The sequence below is a fragment of the Ovis canadensis genome, chromosome 22 (assembly GCF_042477335.2).
Source record: "Ovis canadensis isolate MfBH-ARS-UI-01 breed Bighorn chromosome 22, ARS-UI_OviCan_v2, whole genome shotgun sequence".
Lineage (NCBI taxonomy): Eukaryota > Metazoa > Chordata > Mammalia > Artiodactyla > Bovidae > Ovis > Ovis canadensis.
In genome coordinates, this window is record NC_091266.1 from 30,224,057 (window position 1) to 30,249,768 (window position 25,712).

Consider the following 25,712-nt stretch of genomic DNA (forward strand, 5'->3'; position numbering starts at 1 on the left):
TAAGGGGAAGTGCACACATGCACGTCTTTTCATCCGCTCAGCCAGTCTGTCTTTTGGTTGGTGCATTTAATCTATTTACATTTAAGGTAATTATTGATATGTATGATGCTATTACCATTTTCTTAAATGTTTTGTGTTTGTTTTCTGTAGGTCTTTTCCTTCTCTTATGTTTCCTACCTAGAGAAGTTCCTTAGGCGTTTGTTGTAAAGCTGGTTTGGTGGTGCTAAATTCTCTTAACTTTTGCTTGTCTGGAAAGTTTTTGATTTCTCCATCAAATCTGAACGAGAATCTTACTGGGTAGAGTATTCTTGGTTGTAGCTTCTTCACTTTCACCACTTTAAATATACAGTGTCATTTCCTTCTGGTGTGTAGAGTTTCTGTTGAGAAATCAGCTGATAGGTAGGCCAATGAGTTTCCTGCCTACTCCTCTTTCTCAGGGGTCCCCAATCACAGGGGGAAGTTCGTGCCAGAAGAAGGGGCCTTGGGGAGCAGATGTGTAACTGAGGTGTCTGGCCCAGCAGGCCCAGGCACCAGACTCCTATCAGGTGCCACCCCTCTTCACACAGTTCCTACCACTTCCTGTCTTTTCTCTCCCCATTTGACACCAAGCTGAGCAGGCAGATCTTTCTCTCATCCAAGACATTTATAAATTTCTAGGGAGACTCATTTTGCCCTTGCTTTCAACTCTAGGCAATGCATAGAATTCACAGCTTCACTAATTGTTTGCCTCAACTTCCTCCCACCCTAATTCCATTTGATAAAATTAATACAACAGATATGAAAGAGCCCGACTCTAATTTTTCCATCAGAAATGTGAGCTCCTTGGAAGCACAGACCAAATGTTATCTTCTTACTTTTTCTTTTATTCTTTAAAATTCTCTACATGGTTTCTCATCCACTCTATTTAACATAGGAGTTTGTTGCTTTTGGGGGGAGGTGGTGTGGAGCTTCCCCAGTATCTCAGTGGTAAAGAATCCACCTGCCATGCAGGAGACTAGAGTTCAATTCCTGGGTTGGGAAGATCCCCTGGAGAAGGGAACCTCTATCCACTCCAGTATTCTGGCCTGGAGAATTCCATGGACTGTCTAGCCCATGGAGTCGCAGAGTCAGACACGACTGAATGACTTTCATTTGTTGCTTTTTATGTAATAATGGCTGACATCAGTATTTACTAAACACCATGCACCTCACATGGATTCTCTCATTTAATGCACATGAAGTAGATATTACTATCATTTTACAAATCAGGAAGCTGAGGCTCGGAGAGCTTAAATAATTTATTCAAGATCACACAGCTAGTAAGAGGCAGTCAGGCTAAACTCGTTTGTATGACACTACTTTCAGAGGATGGTTCGCTTCTGTAGCCTCTTCTCTAGAGTTTATGCAGCGGTCTGAGAACGTCAGGCCCTGCCAAACGCGTTCTGTGCCTGTTTGTTTTAGTGAGAGAAAGCCCTCAAAGTCCAGGTAGCCATGACCCGGATTTAACCAATAGATGCCAAACCAGAGGGCAGCAATCTGGAGCAAACGCCCGCCTAGCTCGCTTCCTCTAGAGCTCCTAATCTCAGCATTCAAACTGGGCGTGCCTATCAATCCTTCTACCTGCTACACTCCACAGGGCTCCACCCTGATTTCTGGCAGGATGAAGGCTCACCCCAAGAGGAAAACAGGGAGGCTGTACCCCCTTGTGGAATCCAGTTCTCCTATCTCATAGAGGGCGAAACTGGTACTCAGAAGGGCGAATCAAACTAAAGGACACAAAGAGTTAGTCCCAGCTCTCAGTCACTGGATTTATCTCAGCATTCTAATTTGCTTCAGCCCCAAAGGAGATAAACACAAATAAGTTCTTCACAAAAAAACCTTCAGTTGAGGTCTGAGACGTCAGAAAAGCGTTGACAAAGTTCCAGAAAACGTTGGCGGATCCGGGAAACGCCTTCCGGGCCTGGGCACCTTCCTCTCCACTTCAGCTCCACCCCTCCATCCGCAGCCCAGCTACATCCCGCACTCCTTTCGCACTCAGGTTCCAGGCCCCGCCCCCGGAGGCCGCAGCCAATCGGAGAGCCTCGCCCCCGCCGGCAGTGACGTGCCCCGCCCCGCAGCCGCGGGATTCAAACTCCCGGAAGAAGCTCCCGCGCCAAAGGGTGTGACTGGGCAGACCCGAGCGCTGCGCTTCGCCTCAGGTGCTGGCTGGCTGCGGGGAGGCGACCGCGGAGGGTGGCAGGGGCGGCCAGGACCCGCAGCCTTGAGGCCGGGTGTGACCGCGGGGGAGGCGGGATCAGTGGGAGATCGCGTTGGCTGGGATTCAATCTCTGCTTACCTTGGAGTCAGTCGCCATTCCCTGGCGCTCACTTTGTGCCTGTGCCCGGGACGCCGTCGCCGATTGGATCCCGGCTTTCAGCTCTGCCCGTGAGTGTTAGCATCCTCTTTCAGACAAGCGCAGGGAGTTCTAGTGACTTGGCCAAGTCCTTTCCTTAGTACAGCATTTTGCGGATTAGCAAGCTCTTTCGTGTCTATTCTACAAACTTCTTCACCTCAGAGGTGAGAAGAAAGGTGCCTGTTTTTGCAGTTTTCTTTGCCTCTCCTCCCACTGGAGGTCTTATGTGAAGGTTTCTGTAGATTTGCCTCCACTTGTAGAAGACGTGGCCTGTAGTAGATGCTTTGCCCTTTACTAGGTATCTTAATCTTTCACCTTAGAATGGACAAAAATCCAGGGCTAACCTTTTCTGGTGGCTTAGTGGTAAAGAATTCGCCTACCAATGCAGGAGACGAGGTTCGATCCTTGGGATGGGAAGATCCCCTGGAAAAGGAAATGGCAACCCACTCTAATATTCTTGCCTGGGAAATTCTTCATGGACAGAGAAGCATGGTGGGCTACAGCCCATTGGGTCGCAAAAGAGGGGCACGGGACTTAGCGACTAAACAACAATAACATACATGCTAAGTCGCTTTAGTCGTGTCTGACTCCGTGCAACCCATAGACGGAAGCCCACCAGGCTCCCCCGTCACTGGGATTTTCTAGGCAAGAACACTGGAGTAGGTTGCCATTTCCTTTCCCAATGCGTGAAAAATGAAAGTGAAGTCGCTCAGTCGTGTCCGACTCTTAGCGACCCATGGACTGCAGCCTACCAGGCTCCTCCATTCGTGGGGTTTTGCAGGCAAGAGTACTGGAGTGGGTTGCCATTGCCTTCTCCGCAATAACATACAGGGTGACCCTAAAGGTCAGTTTCATAGGGAAGCCTTCTCCACCGCAGCGTCTAAGTAGGTCTCCCTTACTTTTACTTGTATCATTAATCACTGTACTTTTCTTTTACTGGATAACATTTATTTTACAAATTGAGGATCTATATTTGTTTCCTTGTTATTGCCTGCCGCCTCTGCTAGATTGAAAGTTCTGTCATGTAAGGGGCGTATCTCTCTTTCATTCTTGTTTTCAGCCAGTTTTTACCCAACACCTATTATGCTGCCTGGTAAATTAGGTTCTCCAATATTTTTTGAATGCATGAATTGTATCATATTCCTCTGGCTTCCTTAGTTACATCATTATTATTATTTTATTTTGGAATCCATAGGTGGAAAAATGCTTTTTAACCTCCCTAATTAAAGCTACTTTTATTATGTGCTCAGTATAGACTTGGGTTTGATCTTTGGGTAGGAAAGATCCCCTGGAGAAGGAAATGGCAACCCACTCCAGTATTCTTGCCTGGGAAATCCCATGCACAGAGGAGCTTGGGCAGGCTATTAGTCCATGGGGTGGGAAAAGAGTCAGACATGACTTAGCAACAAAGCTTCTCCTTACTTCTTGTTCTTAATTCCTGCCATTCCTGAATTCTTTGAATATTGGGTCTCTTTTTCCTATAAATGCCTCAGACTGAATTCTTCTCACTTCTGCCCACTGTGCTCTCTGAACATTACAGTTAAGATAGAACTGAACTAGGCCTATCTTCTCAAACAGAGGACACACCATTATGTCAGGTAATGATGTTTCAATGTCCAGATATTCAGAATTATATTATTTGTCATTGGGTTTTTATTCTGGAGTAAAGTTTGTCTTTGTAATCTAACTTTCAGGTTTCATTTAACGGCTTAATCATTGGTTATCCCTCCATTTTTTTAAATGAAACATTTCTATTGAAATATGATACACATAAGAATCCTGCACAAACACAGACATACAGGTAGACATATTGAATACCTCCGTGTATCTACCACCCAGATTTAAAATATATATATTGTTGTTAGCAAGCTAGAAGCCATACCCCACTGTATCACTTCTATTTACATAGAAAGGTTCTTCTGTTTAGCAAATAGGTTATTAGATCTTTTCAAACCTGAGATTTGACCTTGTAAACTCAGATTTCTTTTTACAGGCACTTTCAGAGATGACTTCCAGAAATCCCAAAGATTTAATTAAAAGTAAATGGGGACCAAAGCCTAGTAATTCCAAATCAGAAACTGCATTAGAAAAATTTAGGGGAGAAATTGCAGCTTTGAAAACATCAGTAGATGAAATCACAAGTGGAAAAGGAAAGCTGATTGATAAAGACAGACACAAACTTTTGGAGGTAAGACCTTTTAAACTGTAGTAAGCTTTACTATGGGAGATGAGAAAGTATATGATATAATCTAGTTTTTATGTTCACTAAATGTAAACAATAAATCTAATCATGTCACCTTTGAGGTTTAGATTTTAGCATGAAGTTTTAAAAACCCATTTAATCATGTACTTTGGCTACTTTACAAGTAATGTTTGTTTTCTGATTTTTTTAAAGGTAAAATCATTACAGATATCAGCATTTTGTGTTCTGTTACACTATATTTCCCTAATTTACAACTTGTTATGACATAGTCTAAAAAGGAGTTAGGAATATTAGAACTGGAAGGATTTAAAATTTAATCAGTTGAATTTATTTTGCAAGAGTATTTTTATTTTTCATAGTTAGAAAACAAATGATCCATACTAAATAATATCATTGGGTTTCTTTAAATTTTACTTTATAAGGCACATCATAAAACCAAATGATTTATTATTTTTTTAAACATGTATTGAGGTGAATTCTTATTTAAGCATGGAGAAATGATCTGTCACCAATTCTTAGACATAAAGATTATTTTGTAATCTGGTGAAAGAATCTAGTAGCTTTCCTGAGAGCTCTCTTTCTGGTTCATTTTACTTCTGACAAGCAATGGCTGTCAAAATCCCTTTATAATCAATTAAAATTAAACTTCTTATAACTTCTACCAGTTTGTTCTAGCTATGTCCATTAAAACTACACAGAACAAGTCTTTTTTTTTTTTTTTTATCCATTTGAGAGCTTTTCAGGTGTCCAAGTCTTCCCAGATGGTGCCAGTGGTAAAGAACCCACCTGCTAAAGCAGGAGCTTTAAGAGACGGGGTTTCGATCCCTGGGTTGGGAAGATCCCCTGGAGAAGGGCATGGAAAGATATTCCAATATTCTTTCCTGGAGAATGCCATGGACAAAGGAGCCGGACAGGCTACAGTCCATAGGGTTGGACACGACTGAAGTGACAGCATGCATGCATGCAGATATACAAGGAAATCTTGCTTCCTCTTACTCATCGATAGGCCAGCCCCATATTCTTCAGCTTTACTGGCTTTTTCTCATCCTGGTCACTTTCCTGAACACTTTTCTGGTGTTCATGTACCTCTTGAATTAATGCTTCCAGATTGCACACAGTCACAAACACAGATTCAAACAGTAGTATTATTTCCCCTAATCTGGATGCTGTACTCTATGAAATCTTAGAATTGTATTGGCTTCTTTGGTACTGTGTCATAATACTGTCTTATCTTAAGCTGGTAGGCAACTAAAAATCCCCTCATCATTTTCACACAACCATCCAACTCTGTCCCCATCTCTATTTGAATAACTGTTTTTCCCGCCCAACCTCAAATGTGAGTTTTTAGTATTAAGTTTTTTTTCCCCTTTGTCAGCATGTGAAGCCATTTTACTTACTTTTTCTATCATCTCTATATTAGTGCTTTCTCCCTTTTGCCAGCAAGTTTAACTAACATGCCTTCTTTAACTTTCTAATCCTTGAAAATGTTGAACACTCCCTGGAAGATAACCTTCTAGATTTGATACCAAATCATTTATTAACAAAAAGCAAGTTTATGAATGTACTTTTATCCAGCTATAACATTCTGTAATAGCTGAATTCTGTTGCTTCAAGTTTATCAGCAAGCATGTGTCTCTTTGTGTGACTCAACTTTTAGCCATTAAGATGACTAGAATTGGCATGATGGGGGAATGATTAGCAGATAATCAGGTGAGAGCCAGCTCTTCTTTAGCTTTCTAAGTGGTCTCTCCTTTCTGTGTCCATGTCCCGTTTATTTTATATATATCTTAACCACAGCACTTATCATACTGCATTAATGTATTGGTCTAACTCTCTATGAGCTCTCTGAGCATTTTTTTGGTCCTGGTATCTGGTATAATGCTGACTTGATACATAATAAATACTTCCTAAATGCTTGTTGTAATGTACTGTTTATTTTTGTGTTTGACCTGGCCTTGTTCTAAGATTCTTCTTAGTTTATGTCTAGAAAATTCGAGTCCTGGAAGCTGAGAGAGAGAAGAATGTTTATCGCCTCACAGAGAAGGACAAAGAAATACAGCGACTCAGAGACCAGCTGAAAGCCAAGCACGGCACTCCTGCATTGCTTGAACAGCTGGAAGAGAAAACGAAGGAAGTTGAAAGAAGAGAACAGCTGTTGAAATCCTTGTCTGAAGAGACAGATGTGTTGAAGAAACAGTTGTCTGCTACAACTGCAAGGCTTGCTGAACTTGAAGGCAAAGCCAATACGCTTCGTCTATCACAGGTACTAATTTCTTTAAAACCTGATTTTTTTTTAATCTTTCTAATACAGTTTGTAATTATTATGAAGAATGGGTTTGTTAAAACATGCTTGTCAAATGGTGAAACAGTATAGTATACTAACAGGTTTACTTTTTTTTTTTTTCATAGTCCTAGTCTTTGCTATAAGCAAAAATAGGTAATATGGCTCCCTCCACTGACCATACCATTGTTTTGCCCGAGGGAGTTTTCAGAATACAGACTCTGCTGTGTATCTACAATAGCCAGGAAGATTTTTTTGAATTCTTTTTTTCTATAGTTTGTACTATGAGAACAGTGGCTTCATTTCTTGGTTATTTTTCATATTTGAGATACCCAATTAAAACAGCAAGTATGCTTTTCTCCCGTCTTGTGTTTTAGAGTCTCTAGTGTAGTAGAAAGCATGGATTTATGGGTAGGCAGCTCTGAGTTCAGATTCCACTTGCTAGCTGTGTGAGTCTAAACAAATTCCTTAACCTCTCTAGCCTTAGAAACAATGCTAGAATTCACCAGATCCCTCTCCTAAATCTCATTTTGCACATCAGTAAAATGAGGATAAGAGTACTGGAGATTAAATGTTACAATATATGTGAACAACCTAGCAGAGTGCCTGGCATGTGAAGTGAAAGTCGCTCAGTTGTGTCTGACTCTTTGTGATTCCATGGACTGTAGCCCACCAGGCTCCTCCATCCATGGGGTTCTCCAGGCAAGAATACTGGAATGGGTTGCCATTTCCTTCTCCAGGGGATCTTCCCAACCCAGGGATCGAACCTGAGTCATTGCAGGCAGACTCTTTACCATCTGAGCCACCACAGTGCTAAATAAATAGTTTCTTACTGATCAGACCTTTGATTCTCTTGAAAATTTGGACATGTGAATAATACTAATACCACAGCTATTAACACTTCTTACAGAAGAAAGGGCACTTCTCTGGTAGCTTAGATGGTAAATAATCTGCTTACAATGCAGGATACCTGGGTTTGATTCCTGGATCAGGAAGATCCCTTGGAGATGGGAATGGCAACCTACTCTAGTATTCTTGTCTGGAAAATCCCATGGACAGAGGAGCCTGGTGGGCTACAATCCGTGGGATTGCAAAAAGTCGGACACCACTGAATGACCAGAACTTATTTAATCTATTGCTTTCAAATAAATGCTTCAGTGATGTTAAGGGTCTTTGTACTTTATCTCCCCCTTTAGAGTGAGGCTTCCTACTCTAAGAGAATTTGCCTGCCAATGCAAAAGATGTGGGCTTGAGCCTTGTGTCGGGAAGATCCCCTAGAGGAAGAAACGGCAACCCACTTAACTATTGCCTGGAAAATCCCATGGACGGAGGAGCCTGACAGGCTACAGTCCATATGGTCACAAAGAGTTGGACATGACTGAGTGACTTCACTTTCACTTTTACTTAAAGCTCAAGAATTAGTTTCTCTACTTATACAACAAGTGATTATTTTTCCGCTCATGTCACAGCTTATTTTAGGTTGGAGTGGAGGAGGCTTTGCTTCACAGAATCATTCAGAGATCCAGGTTCCTTCCTTCTAGTGGCTCCCTCTTCTCTCAGAGTGCAGTCCTCCACCAGATCCGTTATACACAGCTGTGGGCTAGAGAGCATGTGAAGAACTGGGGTAGCCTGTGGGGTCTAGGCCTAGGATTGACATATCTCATTTCTGCTTACATTCCACTGGACTGAATTCAGTCTCATGACCTCACTAACCACAGAGAAGGCTGGGAAATGTGGTTTGCAGTGTGCCCAGGGTAAAAGGAAAGAAATATGATGAACTATCTGTGTCATGGTTTCCACTTGAAGGACTAAATTGAGAGGGGGGAAAGAGCATGAGAAAAAAATATATTTTGAGCTTTCTTGCCATCCTTCACACAAGTCTCTTTCCTCAAAGCTATTAAAAGACTGAAATGCAGCTTTTTATGAGCTTTGTTGGTTAGCTTTGGTACCTTACCACCTGGAAAATGAAAGTGTTGTCACTCAGTCATGTTCGACTCTTTGCGACCCCATGGACTGTAGCCTGTCAGGCTCTTCCGTCCATGGAATTCTCCAGGCGAGAACACTGGGGTCTTCCCAACTCAAGAGATCAAACCTGGATCTCCTGCAGGTGTATTCTTGACCGTCTGACCCACCAGCTTACCATCTACTTCCCGTCTTTTATTCCCTCTGAAAAAATGAAGACAAAAGAGGAGACAAATTATGTTTTGAGTTCTATATGAATGAATACTAGTTAATACTATTGCTAATGTTGAATATAAATATAATTCTAGAAAACAAAATTTCTCTTTTATTTGACAATTTAATATTTTCAAGATTTCATTTAAGTAGGCCAATTGCTTGGTTATGTTTCCTGGTGAAAATCAGAGGGCTGTTCATATCCACTGAAGGCTAGTTTGGTGATTCTGGGGTCCAGAGGACCTCAGATATCAAATTAGATATGAAATCTCAGGGTGTCCAATCTGCTTAGGAGGCCTCCAGGACATTTTAATTCCGCACTGCTACTCATCACCTGGCATGTACCAGTTCTGGATTTTGGGATGTATGTGAAATATACTGTCTTATTATGAAGGTAAATAGAATGAGGAAACTTATGTTCTTAAATTATCATGTTAACTAATATTGATTTACTTACAGACTGTGGCTACAAGTTGCTTCAATTCATCAATGAATAATATTCATGAAATGGAAGTACAGCTGAAGGATGTAAGTTCATTTTTATTTTGTTAAGTTATGACTAAAGAGGACTAATTCCTTTATTATTAAATTTCATGGAAATTGACAACAGTAATGCTGTAGCTTGAAAAAAATCTTTTGATGAGATGAAGAAATGAATAGTTTGAGATCATCTCTCTGGGTTACCACGTTTAAGTCTCTTTCCAGGCATTCAGGAGGGCTAGTTCCTGTAAGTATGGTTAGGAAAGCCTTGGAAATCTTTAGGCTAGAAGTCATCCATTTCTACCAAATAACTCAATAATATCCCATTTTCACTTGTCTAATTTGCTCAATAATTTTCTTATAGTAATGTAATTTAATATGTATTATTTTTTCTTTTTGTTTACCCATGCTAGATGTCCTCTTTAGTTTGAAATTATTCCCTTAGAAACAGGATTTGCTTTCCTAGTTTGAAAAGCAAATGCATTCTTTGTGTATTCAATATTTCTTTTTCCTAGAATTGGATATGAGGTTAGCTGTATTATTCCAAACATGTCTTAAATGGATTGGTGGGTTGCATTGAAAATTAAATAAATTGGGGACATAGGACTAGTAGTCACAGTGTATTTTTTCAAATTTTAAGATTAGATATACAAAGTATGAAATTCTTGATTTAATTATTGGGTCAATAGGTAGATATTGTGATTCCAGAAATATTACTGGCATGTCTACCCTGATCTAAGTATGCTCTTAAGAGTCCTGTTCTATCTCACATACCAGGCATACCTTGAGGTCTATTTGATTTTCAAGAAAAGAATTTAAATCCGTTAGTGTCTGTATAACTGGGTTCTAGAGTACCCTTGGGAGAAGGCAATGCAACCCGCTCCAGTACTCCTGCCTGGAAAATCCCATGGATGGAGGAGCCTGGTAGACTGCAGTCCATGGGGTTGCGAAGAGTCAGACATGACTGAGCCAACTTCACTTTCACTTTTCACTTTCATGCATTGGAGAAGGAAATGGCAACCCACTCCAGTGTTCTTGCCTGGAGAATCCCAGGGATGGGGGATCCTGATGGGCTGCCGTCTGTGGGGTTGCACAGAGTCAGACACAACTGAAGCGACTTAGCAGCAGAGTACCCTTTTCAAAGTAATTTATCTAGAGGTAGCTAAAATAAAGAAGAAACACAATTCTTAAAGAACCATCAAAATAAGTTTGTTGTATGTCATGTATTATCCCCAGCATTTAGCCAATTGGAAAGAATGACTAGATGGAATCTGGTGAAGTTTCTTGAATTTTATAGTGTCTCTTTTAGCAAAGTGCCTGAAAATAGATGCTGTTTTCTTAAACCCATGTGTAATTTTTAGGCTTCTCAGTGTTAACTACTCCAAATATCAACTAAAGTTATTGTTATGTAATGATGATTAGTCTGGGGTAGAACCTGAGAGTCTCCATTTCCAATAAGCTTCAGGTGCTGCTGCTACTGTTGGTGGTCTGAGGACCGCTCTGTGAGAACCATTAACTTACATTTGAGAAGCGAGAGGTGGCCAAGCTCTGAGATGCTTTGGGATCTCAGCAGATCTTTCAGACCAGGGGGAGTATTATAGTTGGAAGACTGAGAAGCAGGGAAATAGAAATCTCACTCCTCAGAGTCTACACCGTCACTTTATTTGGCTTTGGAGGACTCAGCCATTCTAATCCTATACCCTCTGCAGAGCTCCCACAAAACTTCCTGTAGAGGTTTGCCCACCTGTTTTAAGAATCAATGTTTGTTAGGCTAATATAAGTCCTAAAAATCTATTTTACTTCTCTTAGGGTCAAGCTGTATCATTCCTCAGCTATCATTTAGGTCTGGCTCATATTTGGAAATAATTACATGGAGTTAATGCTGTAATCGCATTCCTGATAGCTCACTTGGTAAAGAATCCACGTGCAATGCAGGACACCCTGGTTCGATTCCTGGGTTGGGAAGATCCCCTGGAGAAGGGATAGGCTACCCACTCCAGTGTTCTTGGGCTTCCCTTGTGGCTCAGCTCGTAAAGAATCTGCCTGCAGTGCGGGAGACTGGGGTTCGATCCCTGGGTTGGGAAGATCCCTTGGAGAAGAGAAAGGCTACCCACTCCAGTATTCTGGCCTGGAGAATTCCATGGACAGTCCATGGGGTCACAAAGAGTCCGACATGACTGAGCGACTTTCACTTTCAATGCTGTGATCATTATCCAGTCTCAGTAACTTTAAAACCAAATAGCTAAATGTCAGTTTTAATAGGCGTTTGTTGCTCTTGATTTAAAAAATCTGGTTTATAGGGAATTCCCTGGTGGTCCAGTGGTTAGGACTCTAGGCTTTCACTGCAGGGGGTATGGTTTTGATGCAGCCAAAAAAAAAAAAAAAAAAAAATCTGACTTTTAAACATAGAATTACTGACGATAAATAATAATTATTTTTAATTTGGAAAAAAATTAAATTTGCAGAAAAGTTATAAGAATGGAAAATAGTACACAGAAGTCCACATACTCTTTACCAAAATTGAACTCATTAGCATTTTATCCAATTTTGTACTTTCTCTTTCAGTCCCCACCCCTATCCGCACACATACACATACATACACAGACATAGTATTTTTTCTGAACCATAAAATAGTTGCATAATCTATAGCCTTTTTAGCCTGTATACGCCAATGTATATTCCTAAGAATGAGGATGCTCTTACATGACCACCGTACAGATATCACCTTTACTAGATTTCACATGGACATAATACTTCTGTGTAATCTGCCATCCGTGTTCTAGTTTTGTCAGTTGGTGCGTATTTTTTTCTTCCTTCAGGAAGGCTAGCATTTCAGTCTCTGTTAGAGTTTTTGCCCAAGGAAATATTTAATGGATCCCTGCCAAAGCAGGAGGAAGAGCGTTCATGGCATTCCCCACAGCTTCACTTTACCTACTTCTGTATTTTTATTGATAACTTGGGTGAACATGATAAATGCATGTCTAACAAATGTGTAGAGACACAAAGCTGGAAGAGATAACTAATGTGAGGAGGACTCTAAAGATGCAGAACTTATAATGTCAACATCCACTGACAGCTATCAAATCTACTTTTTGTTGCTTTTATACAGAAATGAAAGTAGACACAGAGTGAGATCAGGAGTAGAGAAATGTTTATTACTTTATTGAAGTAACATCGCCATCATGTGGCCCTTTAGAATAATGCCTCATCCTCGCTTTGGCAGCACGTTTACTAAAATCAGGCTTCCCTGATGGATCAGATGGTAAAGAATCTGCAGTGTGGGAGACCTGGTTCTATCCCTAGGTCAGGAAGATCCCCTGGAGAAGGGAATGGCAACCCACTCCAGTATTCTTGTCTGGAGAATTCCATGGACAGAGGAGCCTGTCAGGCTACATACAGTCCCTGGGGTCGCAAAGAGTTGGGCACGACTGAGCAACTAGCACACACACACGAATGTTTTCCTTCAGTCGAGTTACACTAAGCAGCTTTTTTGTTAAGAACTTTGTGTTTGTGCCATCTCTTTTCTGGCATCCCTAAAGGATAAAAACTCATACCTTCTGGCTGCCACACTTTAATCATTGATAATAATTAATTCTCTCAGGTCAAGGATGAATTATGACACAAAGGATACATATTATGCACTTGTAAGACTATAGAAATAGTTATGATAGTTCTATGACAAGATGTTTTGATTACATTTTCATGCATTACTTAATGAGTAATAGATTTTTGAAAGTGTTTTATTCTTTTTGAATCACTAAATGTATTCTACTGTGTATAAGGAACTGCTCGATTCCTTCCTGCCCTCTCCTCCCTTCTCTGAACACTCTCAAACTCTGGTCTAGGTCTACAAGGCTTTCTGGTTCTTACAGGCATTTTCTCCACCCATGTTGTCAACATCATTCACAAACATTTATCAGGCAGCTTCTAGGTACAGAAACACAAATAAGGAACTGTGAAATAAAATATCTAAACAAGCCTGTGCCCAGCTGTCCAGAGGGCTCAGGGTATAGTTAAGATAAGAAGTATCATCAGGAAGCAATCAAGAGTTCATGAGTATAAGATGCCAAGCAGACTGAATGGAGACAAAAATCACTAGTTGCTTATGAAGGAAAGGAAGCTTGATAAGGAGGGTTATGGTGAGGAGCCTTGAAAGATAAGCCTGGACTCACTGGAACGTGATGTAATGTGGAATTTAAGTGGGCAGATAACATAGGAAGGGATTGTAGAGCACTCTGCACGAAGGGAAGAGGCACAGAGGGTGTGCATTATTGTGTAGGCAACAAGGAAGCAGTGGAGGAAAGGAAAGGCCAGGCTGTGATTTGAAGAGATGGGAAGTGGCAGATTGTGGACAACTTTAATGTCAGCCTAAGGGAACCTAGCTGCAGTTTCAGCAAGTGTTGTCCTGAAGCTTTAAAATATTCTGTTATTAATATAATTAAAACAACTTGGCACTTTGGGGGATAGAGGAAGAGGTTGAACTGAACGTACTAGCTATAGCTATTTTACCTCAAAATATTAAGCGATCATTATATGAATTGACCTAGAGCTATTGGTCATGGCCTGTGTCTCCTCTCACTGTTCTTGATGAGGAAATCAGCCTCCAAGTAGGGGTTTATAAATCCCCAAATTACCAAGATCCAACAGTGAGCCGCTGCTCAAGCAGGTGTTTCTGTGGGGGTAGATAAGTCTTGGGCTTCCCTGGTGGCTCAGATGGCAAAGAATCCACCTGCAATGTGGGAGAACTGGGTTTTATCCCTGAGCTGGGGAGATCCCCTGGAGAAGGGAACAGCTACCCACTCCAGTATTCTTGCCTGGAGAATTCCATGGACAGAGCAGCCTGGCAGGCCGCAGTCCATGGGGTCACAAGTAGTCACACACGACTAAGTAATTTCACTTTCATGTAAGTCTTGGCTTCTCTGGGGCCTCAGATGGTAAAGAGTCTGCCTGCAGTATGGAAAAACTGGGTTCAATCCCTGGGTCAGGAAGATCCCTTGGAGAAGGAAATGGCAACCCACTCCAGTATTCTTGGTTGGAGAATCGCATGGACGGAGGAGCCTGGTGGGCTACAGTCCATGGGGTCACAGAGTCAGACATGATAGTGACTGACTCACACTTTCATGTGAGGCAAGTCTTAGCACAAGTGCCACGGGCAGAGGGCTCATCACCAATGAACTTGGCCATTGGTGAAGGGGTTTTAGTATCTCTGTGTGTACCTCCTTCTGGGGCCCTTAACATTTTACGCCTGTGACATTAGATTTAGCTGTGCGTCTTCTGTTTACACAAGTAGTAACTGAGACTTATTTCCTTAGCCTCCCAGAAGCATAGAACAAAAAGGGGGCGGCCCCTGATAGCTCAGTTGGTAAAGAATCCGCCTGCAATGCAGGAGACCCCTGTTTGATTGCTGGGTCAGGAAGATCCTCTGGAGAAGGGATAGGCTACCCACTCCAGTGTTCTTGGGCTTCCCTTGTGGCTCAGCTGGTAAAGAATCCACTCGCAATGAGGGAGACCTGAGTTCGATCCCTGGATTGGGAAGATCCCCTGGAGAAGGGAAAGGCTACCCACTCCAGTATTCTGGCATGGAGAATTCCATGGCCTGTATAGACCCTGGTGTCACAAAGAGTCAGACACGACTGAGCAACTTTCACTTTCACTTTCCATGCTTTTGGATGGAAGACCTAGATTGGAAAGAAGGGAAGAGTTGTAATTTGGTGCTAAAATATAAGCATTTCAAGACTTTGTTTTCCCTCTGCTACTCACAGGCGAATCTTCTTTGCTAGCTTTCAACTTGAATTTCTGTCCTGCTGCTACTGGCAAAAACAGAGGGTATGGATGAGGGGGAGGTGTTTATACAGTTGTGTATAGCCCTGGCAGGCTCCTTTGGCTTTGCCTTTGACTGAATTTCCAAGGATCCAATGGTTAAGACCAGTGAGAGTTAGAATCAGAGTATATATGAATTTGTCCCAGTTAACAATCAAAATATCAGTAGAATTTTTCACTAAAAAATTTCATAAATCTTTGGGCTTCCCTGGTAGCCCAGGGGTTAAAAATCCACCTTGCGATGCAAGGAGCATGAGTTTGATCCCTGGTCCAGGAAGATACTACATGCTGCGGGGTGTCTAAGCCCGTGAGCCTCAACTGCTAAATGCCTGAGAGTGTGGAGCCCATGCTCTGCCACAAAAGATGCCACTGCAGTGAGAAGCCCACACTCCACACCTAGAGAGTAGCCCCCACTCTCTGCAAGTAGAGAAAGCCCAGGCACAACAGTGATGACCCAGAGCAGCCAAAATAAATAAATAAAATTAATATTAAAGCCTTTCATAAACCTATACACCCCTGTCCATATATGCCACCTTGATTTATCCACTAAAGTTAACGTAGCTTCTTATGTGAATATTTGCTAATATCTTGCCACAGATCAGGTGGAATGAGCCACAGAAAATGTAGAAGAGGTTTTATAAAATTTTCCAACTTACGCTAGGTGGCTGGTAAAGCATAGTGAGGTTCTTGTAGGAAAGATGTAACTGAAATGAAAAATGAACATGAACGGTAACGGTAAAGTAAACCACTTTCTCTGTTACCAGCTAACTTAAATAGACACTGCTTATTTTATTAATATTGTCCATCATTCAAATAATTCCTTGACTATACATTGTATGCAAAAGCTGAGAGTCCTTTTGGAAGAACATGGTCTGCCACTTCAAGGAACTTAATATAAAAAATCTGCCTGCAATGCAGGAGACATAGGAGATAACGGATTCAATCCCTGGGTGAGGAAGATCCTCTGGAGTAGGAAATGGCAACCCACTCTAGTATTCTTGCCTGGAAAACTACATGGACAGATAAGCCTGGCGGGCTGTAGTCCATGGGATCGTGAAGAGTAGGACTTGACTGAGCAACTAAGCACGCACAGTCTATTTGAAACAGCAAACACAGAAAAAAGCTAATGATGGTTGGTAAAATAAGTTTTTAAAATATGTAGGTATGTGTTTATAACAATTGAGTTCCTAAACCCCTATACAAACTAGATGAAAGGTCCCATTTGGGGATTTTTGAGCTCTAAAAGATGAAAACTGGTGATAAAAAAAGGGGGTGGTGTTTGAGTTTGGTTCTCTGGGAGGCAGACATGAGATGGAGTAGTCAGCAGTGCAGTTTATTGGGGAGCCACATCTGTGAAAGGAAGAGGAAGGCCCAGGATTGAGGCGGGGTCGGGGGGGTGGGGTGCGGGGCGGCACTGTCAGAGCAGGATGCATGCCTGACAGCCTCTGTCCACCCCTTGGGAAGCCCGCAGGCAGAGCCCTCGGGTGGGTGGAAATGCCTCTTGAAGAGTACCTGCGCGCTGCACCTCTACCTCTGCCACAAAGACATTCTAGTAACAGAGAGTGATGTGGACACCGACATGAGGCAGACTGTACAGGAGACAGCGGACAAGTGAACGTAACCCTGTGTGGACATGACTTGGCCATGTTGTTTGGAATTCTGAAGGTGTGTGGCCTTGGAACGTGTCTTTGTGTGGGAAGCTTTACAGTGATGCCTGGAATCATTCTGTGATACGAGCCATCGAGTATTTATGTGCTGGAAAAGACTGCGTCCCGTATGGTCTCTTGTCCATCTGAAGGGTTTGGGTTTTGATTATTGATTTGCTTTCATTTGCACTGTGAGGCTCTGGAGAAAAATCAGCAGTGGCTTGTGTATGATCAGCAGCGAGAGGTCTACGTGAAAGGACTTCTAGCGAAAATCTTTGAGTTGGAACAGAAACTGGAAACAGCCCCTCAGACACTCCTGCAGCAGACAAAAAAGACTGAATCAGAAGGTACTGGTGTAAAAATGTTCTTCTGGGTTGGCCTGCCTGACATTTTCCAAAAAGAGAGATGCATCAAATTTAGATTCTTATAGATCTGTGTTATAAAGTAAAACAAGAGCAAGTCTGCTAGCCTTGAAGTAAGAAATCCCATTTTAACCAACCTTCTGAATTCATCTCCCATTGTTTTCTGACACCAGAGGGCGAGAGGCGCAGGGTAAAGGGATCTTGCAGCTCTGCAGGCACGTCAGGTTTTTTCCACCTTGCAAATCCTTTCCCTCCTTCAAAGTCCTGCTCCAGCTTCATTTCCCCCGGTGCTAGCCTTGTCAGTGACTATCTTGTTATTCCGCTTCCCTTTAGCAGTTATTCATATCAACTCTAGGAGAAAGATTACATTTTTATACATGATTCTTCAGTCATTTGAATCTCACCCTAGAACTGAGGTGAAGTTCTTATCAGTGATGCTGTTTGCCAAAGGCTTTGTAGCTTCTCTGACACTGATCTCCATTGAGTTCACAAGAGCCTAAGAGCGGGGACAGAAAGGATCATTATTCTCGTTTTACAAATAGATTCACCAGTTCCGGGTGATGAGCCAGGAAAAGAAAAAGCTCTGTGCAAGACACTCATTTAAACGACTGACAGCCCCACTGGCACTGGAGCCTTGAATTATAGAAAGAGAAGGCTCATAATCTCAGAGCTTCACATTTGAATATTTAAAATGAAGCTAATGCTAAAACAGTATGAAAGGAATATCTCTAGAGATAATTCAAAACTGTTTATCCCTCAGGGGACAAAGTTACTACTGTATTGCCTTTATAAATTTGCTACACATAAAAGTAGGTCTTTAATTATGGGTGAAGTCTAGCTTTTTCCTTTGGTAATATGATTTTTCTTTTCTCTCTCCCTCTCTTATTGTTTCTCTTACTTTCTCTGTGTGTGTGTGTTTTATCAAAGTGGTATATGCATTAATGTCTCTATTTGTTGGTTTGTTTTCTTTAGACATTAGTGACATTCCCCTCCCCCAGAATAATTGTATTACTCTTTCTGATTCTTCTATCTATTCATTTTGTAACTTCAAGTAGTATGCCTGAACTTGTTTCTTATTCTGTCAAACATCAACCATGATCCCTGTCTCTTGAGTCTTCATTTTTGAAGATGAGGAAAAAAATGCAATCATGCTTACAGAAACATATTTACGTTTATTTCTTCAGGAAAATTACCTATTTTGTAAAGTAAGTTGTGCCATGATGTGTTTGTCACAGGTTATCTTCAAGAAGAAAAGCAAAAATATTATAACCATCTCTTGGCAAATGCAAAAAAAGATCTTGAGGTGGAACGACAAACCATAACTCAGCTGAATTTTGAACTGAGTGAATTTCGAAGAAAATATGAAGAAACCCAAAAAGAAGTGCAAGATTTAAATCAACTGTTGTGTTCTCAAAGAAAGGCAGATGTGCAGCATCTGGAAGATGACAGGCATAAAACAGAGAAAATACAGAGGCTCAAGGAAGAGAATGATCTTGCCAGGGAAAAACTTGAAGAAGAGAAGAAGAGATCTGAGGAGCTGTTATCTCAGGTGAATCTAACCAGCATGGTTTTCCATGGTTCGTAATCCAGAATTTTCATGGTACTTACTAAGTGTCAGGGGCTATTTTAACTACTCAGGAACCAGCATGGAACAACAGAAGTTCCTACCCCCTCATAGGAGTTCATGCTAGGAAGGGAGACAGACCATAAGCAAGTACCTAAATAAAACAGGGTAGTATGATCGAGAGAAATTGAGGCCAGTGAAGGCCTCACTGAGGAGATGGTATTTGGACAAAGCTGATGGCAAGAAGGCAGCAGTGAGGTGAGTGACTGGGAATTCCCTCCTGATGAAGAGATCACAGACACAAAGGTTCTGAGTGAGGAGGACGTAGGCATGTGTAAGAAGCTGAAAGAGGGGAGTGAGGAGGAGGTAGGCATGTGTGGGAAGCTGAAAGAGGGGGATCCAGGTTGATTCCTAGGCTGGCGCTGTGAACTGTTCTCAAGTTCACTCACTGTATATCCCCCATGTTCTATATGCTCACAGCCAGATCTGGAATGTTTGTCTCAGTAATGTTGGCATTACTTCATTAGATTTATTAGAATTGAGTACTATTTCAAGAGAAACTTATTAAATTTTTCCCAGCAGCATGAACTAACGGAAAACACATAATTTGGGGTCTATCCCAGGTCTCTCATCGAGGATACCTGAGGAAACTCAGCTAACTTCTCTGACTGACAGGTTATTTGTGTGTCAAATTAGTAATAATAAATCTTATAACCTCTTCTCACCTCGTAGGACTTCTGTGAAGGTCAGCTGAAAGAACGTAAAAACGCTTCGTAAATTAAAGTGCTAGGTAAATGTTAGCTACTGCTACTCTTAGAATAGTGATTTCTAAAATCCTCCAAAATTTGAGTGAGAGGGAAAAAATGGTCTTATAACATTTGCCTTCTCAGTTTTTACCATGCTCACTTCTGCCTAGAGGTGTGAGCAGTGATATTTATAGAAGATTAAGCAGAAATGATTGAAAATTTTGCTACAGCTCTGTGGCTGAGGAGGCCAAGCTCTGCCAGCTTTCTTATCCTACTCAGAAATATCAGTGGATGTTAGGACCTGCTTGTCCACTGCGACTTAGCGCTTTTTTCTACATTCAGTCTGTGCCTCAGGGAACTCGGCCCAAGCGGTACTGCTCAGCTACTCGCATAGATAGCTGTCCAACTGTAGCTAGGACTCGCCCGGAAGAGCAGATATTGCCCTGGTTAGAGATGTGACATTTGTGAGCCTTTCACGCATCCTGAGTCAAGGTCAAGCTATAAGAATTTAATGTGACAGTGTTGGTTCTCTTTACATCCTACAGGTCCAGTTTCTGTACACGTCTCTGATGAAGCAGCAGGAGGAGCAAACAAGGGTAGCTCTGTTGGAGCAACAGGTACTCAAGAGGGTTCCTTCTAAATCAGTTTAACCTTTGAGAAATGGAATTTTTCCTCAAGTTTACACTGTTGTATGAAGAACCATTTGTAAGTTCTAGAAAATGTTTTTTTAAAACCTTTAACAAAAATATTGAAAGTGACGACTTGTGCAAGCCATATAGTTCCATTACTATCTTTAGGCTAAACCGAATTCTCTGAGGTGACATGGCAATTTTCTTGACAGGTGGATGTTTGCCTGAGCAAAATTTCTTCTTCCCTAAATGGCTGGTAGTCTGACAGGATGTTCCTAATAGAACTACTTGATAACTTCAAATAGAACTCAGAGACCAGTTACTCTCAGAGACAAGAGATTTTTAGTATATTTTAGATTTTAGTATATTTTAGATTTTTAGTGTATTCGAAACCAGGGAACAGCCATCTCCTTCCCTTTCCTACAAAAAGGAGGATGAGGAGGACAGATTCTAACCAGCAACTTCTTAAGCTGCTCCTCACTCACTTAGACCTCACACTTTGGCTTTGCTCCTTGGACAGAGCTTCTTCATTTATCAAAATCTCCCTGTGCTCAGAGGAGTTCTTGCTCTGATGGCACAACATGTGCTTTTCTTGTGATACTAAAGAAACATCCAGTCAGGAAAACTAGACAGTATACAGTAGCTGTCATTGTCTTGTCTTGGGCACTTTTTTCCAGATGCAGGCATGTACTTTAGACTTTGAAAATGAAAAACTTGACCGTCAAAATATGCAACATCAATTGCATGTAATTCTTAAGGAGCTCCGCAAAGCAAGAAATCAAATAACACAGTTGGAATCCTTGGTGAGTCTGGAATGGTTAGACAAAAACTTATTTCATTTTTCTTTTTCTTCCATCTTTCTATTTATATGTCAAAGCAGTTCCCAAAATAGAAGGATACAGTTTAAGAATAGCTGTTTCTTAAATTAGTCAAATCAAATCCCTTGCCTCATTTGAAGCATCTGCCCTTTGAGCATCAGTTCAGAGTACTAGACAGAGGGACATTACTGGCCTCTTGGTAATGATAACATTACCAGTGCCTGGGATCATCCCCACCCACTCTGGGCTCTGTGATTCTAGAGGCACTGAACAGAGCTTGGTCTGGGGGACAAAGGGAGCAAGGCAGGGCAGTTTTAGATCCTGAACTGAAATTGTGCTTTTCTCTTTAAACAAAAGAAAGAAAAGTTGCTGCTTTTAGGGCTAATGGACTATTACTGTTAATATACTCTGTAGGCATACTGATTTAAGCACATTCTGTGGATTAACTTGAATACATAACCTTTTAAAACATTAACCTTTTTAATAACATTGCTTCTATGAGGAAATGGTTTTGATTTATATTCATTCTACTAATAAGCTTTGAGGGGCTTCCCTGATGGCTCAGTAGTAAAGAATCCACCTGCCAGTGCAGGAGATCATTTGATTCCTGGGTGGGGAAGATCCCCTGGAGAAGGAAATGGCAGCCCACTCTAGTATTCTTGCTTGGGAAATCCTATGGACAGAGGAGCCTGGTGGGCTACAGCCCATGGAGTGGCAAAAGAGCTGGACACAAATTAGAAGCTAAAGAACCACACAGTAAGCCCTGGACTAAACCATTAGCCCATATTTTGTATATGATCCTTGTATTGCAGAATATTTGCAAAGGGTGCAATGTTACAAATAGAATTCTTCAGTTTTCAAAAGAGAAAAAAGCAGTTTTTAAAATCATTTGCAATTTCTTTATGAATAAAAGACAGAAAATAAAATTTTTGGCTGTTTATGTCATTGATTTTTATCATAATATTTAATATTGAAATTTATAATTCATTCCTGTTTATGACTGTTTATCAAAGTACAGGAAGCCAAAGAGTATACAAATGAATCCATAATTTTCCTGTATTTTTCTTCCTTTTCCTACCATTCATCTTTACAGTATGCTATAAAATGTTCATTTTTAGTTACTGACTGTTCTAAATTTCTCAGGGAAAAAAACATGAAAATGAGATGTTACAAATTAATTATACAGCATCTTAGTCATTCCTGTGTATAACCTGTTTGACCTGCTAAAATTTTTTGCTGCTCTAAATTCCATGCAGTTCTTTATCGCTGAAGTTGCCTGTCTTTAACCTAGCAATCTTTGTCAGCATTGCCCATAGGCCCACCTTTACATGTGACTCTAAGCATTTTAATAAAACCTGCTATGTAAATACCTGATCCTAGTACTTCCTGGGTAATTTCAGTGATTTATAACAACCTCATAAGGGCTTCCCAGGTGGTGCTAGTGGTAAAGAATCCGCCTGCCAATGCAGAAGACATAAGAGATGTGGGTTTGATCTCTGGGTAGGGAAGATCCTCTGTAGAAGGGCATGGCAACCCACTCCAGTATTCTTGGCCTGGAGAATACCATGGACAGAGAATCCTGGTAGGCTACAGTCCATAGGGTCGCAAAGAGTCAGACACAACTGAAGCAACTTTGCATTCATGTGTAACCACCTCATGAGTTACCAGTGTAATACCAGTGACCGGAGAGATTCAGAAAAAAATCTAGCTAGAGGGCTGAAGCAACTGGAGTATCTATGGAGCAGTTACAACTGCTGAATGGTAGGCCATCTATACAAACGTGTTCACTTGACACTTATTTTTCAGAAGCAGATTCGTGAGTTTGCCTTCACAGAGCCATTAGTCACTTTCCAAAAGGAGTCTGAAAACAGAGGAAAAGGCGCTTCACCAAAAAGTCCCACTGCTGCGTTAAATGAAAGCCTGGTGGAATGTCCTAAGTGCAATATCCAATATCCAGCCACCGAACACCGAGATCTACTCGTCCACGTTGAATACTGTTCCAAGTAGCAATGTGATTGTTCTTTGTTTTTGTGCCAAAAGATTCAATACTGTATCTTATGTTAGCTAATGGACATTTTGAATTGCTTATTTCACCTCACGTCAGAAACTGCCTGTCTACCTTTAAGACTCTAGCATAGCAGTGAATTGTTGTGTTTTGTTTTTGTTTTTTTGCCTGCTTTGCATTTCTGAGCATTGAATGCTGAGACCATCAACATTTTGCACTGTTAAAGTACTTGATGAAGAAAAGATAGTTCAGGTTATTGCTTGTAGGTCAAATCTGTTACACCAACAAGCAAATCTTTTATGTTTTTTCGGATTTTTAAAAAATCGAAGGCAATTAACCAGGGATCTTTATTGTTATTATTTTTTAATCCAAGCACTTCATAAGCCTACCATTCTGACTTTGATGTCCTTTGTGAAGAGATGGTGATGCTTTTTTCTTTTTGTTTATATTTCCTTTCTATGATAGAGCAGTTATTAGAAAAGTTGGGCATTTTCTTCATCTTTATTGCTGCTTACTGTTGAAACTGTAGACCTAGCTGTGTTTGAAGCACAAAGCAGATTCTGTTTAAGGAATACTCCTTATAGCCACACAGTGTTTTCTGTGATGTTAACTGCTATACCTTTAACTTGAATTTCATCAGCACATGTTAGTTAGCTAAAATTGTTAAAATGAATTTTAGCAAAACCACCGAGCCCTCTCTTTTGATATGCAAATGTTTTATTTATTTATTTTTGGCACTCTTGAAAGCTGGGTGATGTAATGAACAGATATTTGCTTATCTGAATATTTTTATACATGTGTGCATAAACCAAGATTTTTAAAAAAAATTTCTTCAGGTTTTCTAAAATGCTTAACACTGGGCTACTATTCGTAATGTAAAGGAGAAAAGAATAAAGAGTTATTTAATAAATTTTGCTATGAGGAGAGTATATGTATATAGACGGGTATTTTTAAGATTTCTTCCCTGAGAAGGGTGCCAGAGAGTTACAGATAAACATAGTGTAAAATGATTTCCTTTAGGATTGGTTTGTTTGATCTTCTTGCAGTCCAAGGGACCCTAAAGTCTTCTTCAACACCACAGTTTGAAAACATCAATTCTTCGGTGCTCAGCCTTCTTTGTGGACCAAATCAGGGTTTCTGAGGGGGTGGGAAGCATGGAATGTGCCTTGTCAACGAGTTCTCTAGATGCATTTTGGTGTATCACTGAAGACAGAACTACTGACTAGCCCAACCTTAACTCCTGGATGAAACAGAGTCCCAGAGAGGGGCGTGACTTACCCAGGTCACTTAGCAGGTTTGTAGGAACATGAGGAAGGCCCTGACTCCCAATGGGAGTGGTTGTTAGAGCCACTACCATTTTGGCTTGTATTAAATGATTCCTGCAAAATTACTCTTTCCAAGATCCCCAGTGCTCTGCCTTCTAAGGCAATCCAGTTGGCAATCTTGTTGGTCTGGTTCTCTTTATTTTCCATATTGTTTGTGCTATGCTCTATTTAGAACCTAATACTTTTTGGCTTTGGATGGTTGAGTGGGAAACATGAGTAAGACACTGAAAAAATACAATCTATTGCCTTTCTGTGCTGTGCTCAGTTGCTCAGTCGTGTCTGACTCTTTGTGACCCCATGGACTATAGCCCACCAAGCTCCTCTGTCTATTGAGATTCTCCAGGCAAGAATAAAGTGGGTTGGCATGTCCTCCTCCAGGGGCTCTTCCCAACCCAGGGATTGAACCCAGGTCTCCTGCATTGCAGGTGGATTCTTTACCAGCTGGGCTACCAGGGAAACCCCCAATCTAGTGGTGACACCCAAGGTAAAAGGTAGGTTCACCAAAGGTAAAAGGTCGGTTCAAGCTAGGGTTTTACCCAGGATCTGAAGAGATAATGGAGAAAGGGGCAGGGAAGGCTGAGCCCTAGGGCACTTCCTGTGGTCCACGAGTAGACAGGAGCACTCAGATTCAGATTAAAGTTGTGCCTCTCAAACCAAGCAACCAGAGAAAGAAGGAAGGGCATGCACCTGTACGACAATGAATTAGCACCTGACAATAGCCTTCACTTTCTTGCTTGCCAGATGCACTGTATTGATTTAACCCAAGGACCAACACATCTTCCACTACAGCAGTTTAACAAGTATTACAGATAAGTGTGTGTGTGTGTGTGTGTTAGTCGCTCAGTCATGCCTGATTCTTTGCAACCCCACGGACTGTAGCATGCCAGGCTGCTCTGTCCATGGAATTGTCCAGGCAAGAATACTGGAGTGGGTTGCCATTTCCTTCCAAGAGATCTTCCTGACTGAAGGATTGAACCCCAGTCTCCTGCATTGCAGGCAGATTCTTTACCATCTGAGCCACAAGGGAAGCCCAAAAATTGCCCCAAGGTTGTTATTTAGTCGCTGAGTCATGTCCAACTCTTTGTAACCCCATGGACTATATAGCCTGTGAAGTTCCTCTGTCCATGGGATTTCCCAGGTAAGCATACTGGGGTGGGTTCCCATTTCCTCCTCCAGGGGATCCTCCCAACCCAGGGATCCAACCTGCGTCTCCTGCATTGGCAGGCAGATTCTTTGCCACTGAGATACCGGGGAAGCCCTTGAAGGAGTCTCACCTCTTTTAGGGCA

The 25,712-nt window shown here is 41.4% G+C and overlaps 1 protein-coding gene across 2 annotated transcripts; it reads left to right on the top strand.

The window, feature by feature from the left end:
• The first annotated feature begins 2,106 nt into the window (after positions 1 to 2,106).
• CEP55 (centrosomal protein 55) lies at positions 2,107 to 24,010 on the top strand. 2 transcript variants are annotated; one of them, XM_069567542.1, is made up of 9 exons: positions 2,107 to 2,403; positions 4,365 to 4,559; positions 6,562 to 6,837; positions 9,490 to 9,558; positions 17,173 to 17,323; positions 18,574 to 18,887; positions 20,194 to 20,265; positions 20,955 to 21,080; positions 22,902 to 24,010. In XM_069567542.1, exons 2-9 carry the CDS (start codon positions 4,377 to 4,379, stop codon positions 23,100 to 23,102), a joined length of 1,392 nt encoding a protein of 463 aa, XP_069423643.1. In that variant the 5' UTR covers positions 2,107 to 2,403; positions 4,365 to 4,376; the 3' UTR covers positions 23,103 to 24,010. The 2 variants fall into 2 exon arrangements, with proteins under 2 accessions (XP_069423643.1, XP_069423644.1); XM_069567543.1 differs by having other exon boundaries at positions 2,147 to 2,403; positions 4,351 to 4,559.
• Positions 24,011 to 25,712: the final 1,702 nt, after the last annotated feature.

Excerpts from the sequence above, each read along its gene's own strand:
- CEP55 (XM_069567542.1), top strand. The coding sequence starts at position 4,377 with ATGACTTCCAGAAATCCCAAAGATTTAATTAAAAGTAAATGGGGACCA. Across the intron at positions 6,838-9,489 it reads ATACGCTTCGTCTATCACAG|ACTGTGGCTACAAGTTGCTT; the intron begins GTACTAATTTCT and ends ATTTACTTACAG. Across the intron at positions 20,266-20,954 it reads TAGCTCTGTTGGAGCAACAG|ATGCAGGCATGTACTTTAGA; the intron begins GTACTCAAGAGG and ends ACTTTTTTCCAG.